Source organism: Notothenia rossii, assembly GCF_949606895.1.
Source record: "Notothenia rossii genome assembly, chromosome: 8".
Taxonomy (NCBI): Eukaryota; Metazoa; Chordata; class Actinopteri; order Perciformes; family Nototheniidae; genus Notothenia; species Notothenia rossii.
Window position 1 is genome coordinate 80,673,454 of NC_136906.1, and position 6,050 is coordinate 80,679,503.

General features: G+C 38.6%; 1 protein-coding gene across 1 annotated transcript; it reads left to right on the top strand.

Moving 5' to 3' along the window:
- Positions 1 to 214: 214 nt before the first annotated feature.
- LOC307016494 (uncharacterized protein) lies at positions 215 to 4,165 on the top strand. The gene is made up of 7 exons (XM_079645606.1): positions 215 to 440; positions 1,386 to 1,709; positions 1,843 to 2,115; positions 2,456 to 2,509; positions 2,586 to 2,672; positions 2,756 to 2,784; positions 3,483 to 4,165. Exons 1-7 carry the CDS (start codon positions 380 to 382, stop codon positions 3,555 to 3,557), a joined length of 903 nt encoding a protein of 300 aa, XP_079501732.1. The 5' UTR covers positions 215 to 379; the 3' UTR covers positions 3,558 to 4,165.
- Positions 4,166 to 6,050: the final 1,885 nt, after the last annotated feature.

Below are 6,050 nucleotides of genomic sequence, written 5' to 3' on the forward strand. Positions count from 1 at the left end.
CTGGAGCCAAGGTGTGGCAGCTGCCATACCTTGCCATACCCAATTGACGCCTCTGACTGGATGTCAGCTCAAACTGATCCGTCTCATATCGGCCTGAATTATTCCTCTGTTGCTCAGCTGAACACGTGCCTGTGGTTTTCTATATGGTGTCATGCCTTCAGAGCTGCTGGTGTTAACCTCGTTGTCATCGAAACACTTCTCCTTCAGACTCAGAAGAAAAACACTGGAGGTGAAATGAGGAACCAGAAAAATCTTGCCACGTTCAACTTCCCCTCTTCTGTCGCTTATCTGCTGTTATCATCGGTACTGAGTTCTTGTTAAAGAAGCAGCCGGGGAGAGACTCTGACAGTCGAGAGCCAGAGACCGAGAGAGAAGCACGATGTCTGAATTCAGAAGGATCATGATGTCTTCATTCCTGATGCTGCTGCTCCACTTTCCAGGTGAGGATGCAGAGAACACACACTGTTTACGACTGTTAGTGAAAGCTAGTGAGGGCGTCTCTCAATTGAAATCGATGTATCCTTGGGCAAGATGCTGAACCCCAAGTCTCTCCCAATGGGGAACGGTGTGTGAATGATACCTTCTGTCGTGGAGTTTGAATCCGTTTCTACATTTAATATCCACTTTCCTCTATCGGGGTGTGGGTTATGACGCGCCTCTCTTTGCTTCATAACTAACTTTGCAGAGATCGTTGTAGCATTGGATCACATCAGGTTTATTCTTTGATCCAGGCTGCATACATATATAGACATAAAGACATGCACGTCATATCTTTCAGCAAATAAGTGAGACTTAAACTAACATCTTTTAAAGCGTAGTGTGACTCACTAAAAATAAATAGTTAAGAGTTTCCTCTAAAGCCTTTTAGTAATAAGACAAACATTCAAAGCATAATGATGAAAGGGAAATGTCTCTAACCCCTTCATTGAGCAAGGGGCACATTGCTCTGTATGAACTGAATGGGTGACTTGTTGTATGTAAAGCTCTTTGAGGGGGTGAGAGACTGGATGAAGCTCTTTATAAATACAGTCCATTCACCATTTACCAAGTACATGAAATAAAACAGCTTTAATATCACTAACGGTACTTTACTACGTACTGTTTCTTTAACTGAGAGTGATGACTTGTGTTTGTAACGTGGTGACTTTAGTGAACTCTTGCTCACTAAAACCCACATAGCAATATTCTTTAAAGTGATCGTCACACTCACTATGAACACTTCAGTTAGTGATGTGGATCTGTAATTAACTCTGGTTTGAATGTGTCCTTAAAAGATTCATTAAACAGATCAACCAGAACTCTAACTCTTTACCTTTTTATATAATACATCATTATTCTGTCAGCATTCATGACGTCTATATTCATTTCTGCTTTTTACCCAACAGCTGCAGATGGTAAACATTACTTCCCCATTGTCAGAGCTGGAGATGAAGTCACTTTGCCTTTTGACAATGTGATACATGATCAGGATAAGTGTGAGAATACTACCTGGACCTTCACTGATTCAGGAAGTAGAGTGATTCTGTTTGAAGACGGACAGATTCACAAAGAAGCCAAAGGTAAATCAGACAGACTGAGAGTTACAGAGAAATGTTCTCTGGTTATAAAGAAGGTCACAGAGGAGGATGCTGTTCTTTACCACTGCAGACAGATCAGATCAGGAGAACAACACGGAGAAGACTCTCATGTTGATCTGTCTGTTGTTACCAGTGAGTATTTACATCATGATGTTTCAAACTGTCTCTATAGAGCAATATACTGAAACATTACAATAATAATGATTTCAGTGCTGAAGTTAATGTTACTCTTGTTGTCTTTCTCTCTCAATATCTCCATCTTCAGTGACTGAACATCAGGACAATGATGAGGTGACGTTAGACTGCTCTGTGTCGACATATGGATGGTGTAGACACAGAGTGAAGTGGCTGCTTCTGGGTCAAGATGTGGATACAGATCACAGAGAGATAAACACATCACAGTCTCTCTGCTCTGCCTCTGTGACATTTAACACTTCTCTCTTTAGTTACACATCAAGGTCTGAGTTGTTTACTTGTGAAGTAACTTATGGTTACACAGGAGAAGTTCATCAGTTTCCCTTCAGCGCTCAGTCCTCAGGTGAGAACATGTTAAGCTTTTTAAAATCTCTTCTAACAGTCTTGTTATTAGAATATACTGAAACAACACATTTACAACATCTCACATTTATCATGGATTGAATGAGTTTCTGAAATGTGAAGTGACAGATGGTTCTGATAAAAAGAGAAGCTCTAAATTGAGGAACCAGGTTAGAATATAATGAGTTGTTTTAAATCACTTCTCACACATTTAATCACAAATAATGCTTTTTGGGGATTTGAGGTTTTTTTTTTAATTTTATTTTTTATTTGGTTTATGAATAAAACATTTTTTTTGTTTTAACTACATTTTTTTGGATGATGTTGTTTTATTCCTGAAGGTGATGCTACAACAACTGGAACAGGAGCATACTGCAAACATCCAGAAGGAGCAGGTAGAGACTGAACAGAAGAAATACATTAACAGCTAAAAACCTCTATATTTCACTCTTGGGACTTCTCTCTCTCCAGCTGTGTGGTGGGTCATCCTGGTGTCTGTGGGGTTAGCAGCTCTCATCATCACCGTGGTTACAGTCCACATCTGGACCAGAGCTAAAGGTGAGGGTTCATAGATTCAAGAGAAAAGACAAAGGAAACCGTGGAAGCTGAAGTCAACATGTTTGTCTGTTTGTTTTTTTCAGGGGGCGAAAAACAGATGGCAAAAAACCTGGTGAGTTTAAATATAAAATAATAGCTTGTTATATTTATTATTTTAATTGAACTGTGATTATAAGACAGGCAGAAGATTCAACAAAGGAGTAAAGTGTGCATGTTGTGTTGAAATGAAGTATCTCTGTGGGTCCCTTGAGCAAGGCACTAAAGGAAGTACTGAGATATTGTACTTCACTAAAAGCAGCAATACTACAATGTAAAAATACTCTAATATATAAATATGATTAATAATACAAATATACCTACATTGAAAGTAGTGATGATGCAGAATGTAATAATATAATATGTGATTATAATAAGTGATGTTTTAATGTGTATCACTTCCATTTGCAATGAATGGTTTATTAAAATGACTTGCATACTACTGGGTAGCTGAACTAGTTATATTTGTCATGTAATACATCATAGATGGAGATTTCTGCTCCATTTAAGAATGAAATAAATACAAAATAAAAAACAGGAATATAAAAGATGTTAAATCAAGAATGTGTAATAAAGATGAATGGATGTAGACGAGTAAAAAGTTCAACATGAAGCTCCAAAACAAGGAGCAGTTAAAGTGTAAAGTAGCATTAACTGATGATAGTCAAGTCAAGTCCTTCAAATATGTACTGAAGTAGAAAACTGAGTAAATGTACTTAGTTACTTTCCAGCTCTGCTCTGTGTTTTTACCATGTCTCTGTTCCATGCTGACAGGAGCAGAATGACGAAGATGAAGATGAAGATGAGGTGAACTATGTAAACGATGGAGGGGCTTCTGCCTCTGTGTGACTGATCAACAACATCAACTCCCCTCAGAGTCCATGCTGTCAAACATCACCTCCTCATATGTTACAGGAGAAAACAGGAGAACCATGAGATCATTGGAACATTTCTGATGACTGAGAACACCTGAGCAGTGTTCATTTTGGCAGCTATTTTTGATTTAGTCTTAGTCTTTAGACGAAAATGGTTATTAATTTTTGTCACATTTTACTCCTTTTTGTCCTTCATAGTTTTAGTCCAGTTTTAGTCGATTAAAAATCATTACATTTTAGTCAACTTTTAGTCCAAATGTTTTCTCTCTTTAAAATAATTCAGTTAGGCAAATACAGGAATCTGAAATTGGAATCAAGGGGACAGCATCAAGTGTTGAAATTCGTAAAGCAACATTTCACTCACTTAACACTTTACTTTTAACGGGATTACTCTTACAAATCTGTGTGCAGGCCGCTGCAGCGTGTCTGTTAGGCCCCGCCCCCGCACACAGAGAGAGAGAGTTAGGCCCCGCCCCCCGCACACAGAGAAAGAGAGAGTTAGGCCCCGCCCCCGCACACAGAGAGAGAGAGTTAGGCCCCGCCCCCCGCACACAGAGAAAGAAAGAGAGTTAGGCCCCGCCCCCGCACACAGAGAGATAGAGTTAGGCCCCACCCCCCGCACACAGAGAAAGAAAGAGAGTTAGGCCCCGCCCCCGCACACAGAGAGATAGAGTTAGGCCCCGCCCCCTGCACACAGAGAGATAGAGTTAGGCCCCGCCCCCCACACACAGACGACACACTTCAGAAACTCAACTCCATAAGATAGGAAACATAGCTTAATATATATTCATTCCTTTCTGATTTAACGTCCTTTAATTATGCTCTCACATTCCCATACATAGTTATACTACTGCTTACACTGTATATTTCTGATTTAATGCTGTTTATTCTGTATATAACATCTCAATATTAGCACTTGTACTTACACCTCATACCTTCACTTCTGACTGTAACTGTTGCACATGTTCAAACATACGAGTGTTGGGTTGAATTCATAAAATATTTGAATTGTAAAATGAGCCATACATGTGTTTTCTTAATTGTGTTCTCTGGGAAAATCATTCACCCTAGTGTCGATTTAATAACTTTAATAAATGCTTTTATCTCGTTTTTCAATGAATGATTAATATAATGTCTTATAATTAGCATAGCGTGTACTTATACCTACAGTATATATATACCTGTACTGCCTGCTGTAACTGCTGCACATGCTCTATATATCAATAGTCTACACACTGTTTAGAATAACGCTTATTCTAACAGTTAGCATGCTTATGTATATAATCAATATTCTACTTTCATACTGATATATTGAACTTTTTTAATACACTATATTTCCTTTTCCTGACTAAATCAGTCTGGTATCAGAGGACAATAAGATTTCCCACAATGCTCTAAATACTGATTACATTTACATTTACATTCCTTGAAAATTGGCGCTGAATTGAATATCCATATTATCGTTTTTAGGTAGCATCAGCCTCATTGCAATAGTAGTTTAAGTCTCCATTAAGCAAACCACAGCAAAGCATTTTAAGCTCAATTGAACCACTTGTCTGCAATTGTCACTTCACTCCACACGTGGTAAACTCAACTGACTGATCCCCGCTGCTTCAAATCCATAAAATGACCTCTTAAATGTAGATTGGTAGACTCTGTTTAAACATACATGTTGGCTGGAGTCCTTCTTTTAGCTTTTTGTTGCCCGTTTCCTAATAAAAGTCACAAATGCAGCCAGTAAAACGGTATGCAGCCTCGCAAATGTCACCATGAGAGCGACGGCTATTAAACAGGTTCTCCACACATCGTCTACTTTGACAGGGATCGCTTTTCAAAGATGTTAATCTCAAGAGGGAGGGCAGGATTCAAAGGGAGGTCAGTTCGAGACTCCTAAATTATAGTTTCAGAGCCATGAGAAAGGTTTGTTAAAGTCACGATCAGATGCTTCCTGCAGCTTGGTGACATAGTGGGTTCCTGCATCTGGTATCTCCCCACGTGTTTGTAATCAGAATACCAGTCTATAGTGTTCTTAGTCATGCACTATACTTGCTCCATTATGTCACACTATTTTATTACTTTATTTTCTTTATATCTGAAGGGTAGTGTACGTTGCATTGTTGGAGAACACTTCAGATTGTTATCTACAAAGCCTGTAGCTAGAGAGCAGAAGACAATCAACCCTTTTTATCCTGCAAACATTCGATGGTCTTTGAGCTGTCCTACTGTTATATACAATTAAACACCATCAGTCATTTCAGATAAGATATAAACAACCAAACTGTTGTTTGTTATCTGGTTTGACTCTCTAATGATCTGCTGCATGAATACAAGTTGATAATAATGGATGTTGTATGTGTAGTAAAGTACTTCTTATCGTATTTATCTAATCTTATCTACGCTTCATGTTGCATATTTATTCCTTATTGCTGCATTTCGTTGGGTAGATTCTTCTGGAAATGCAGTGACA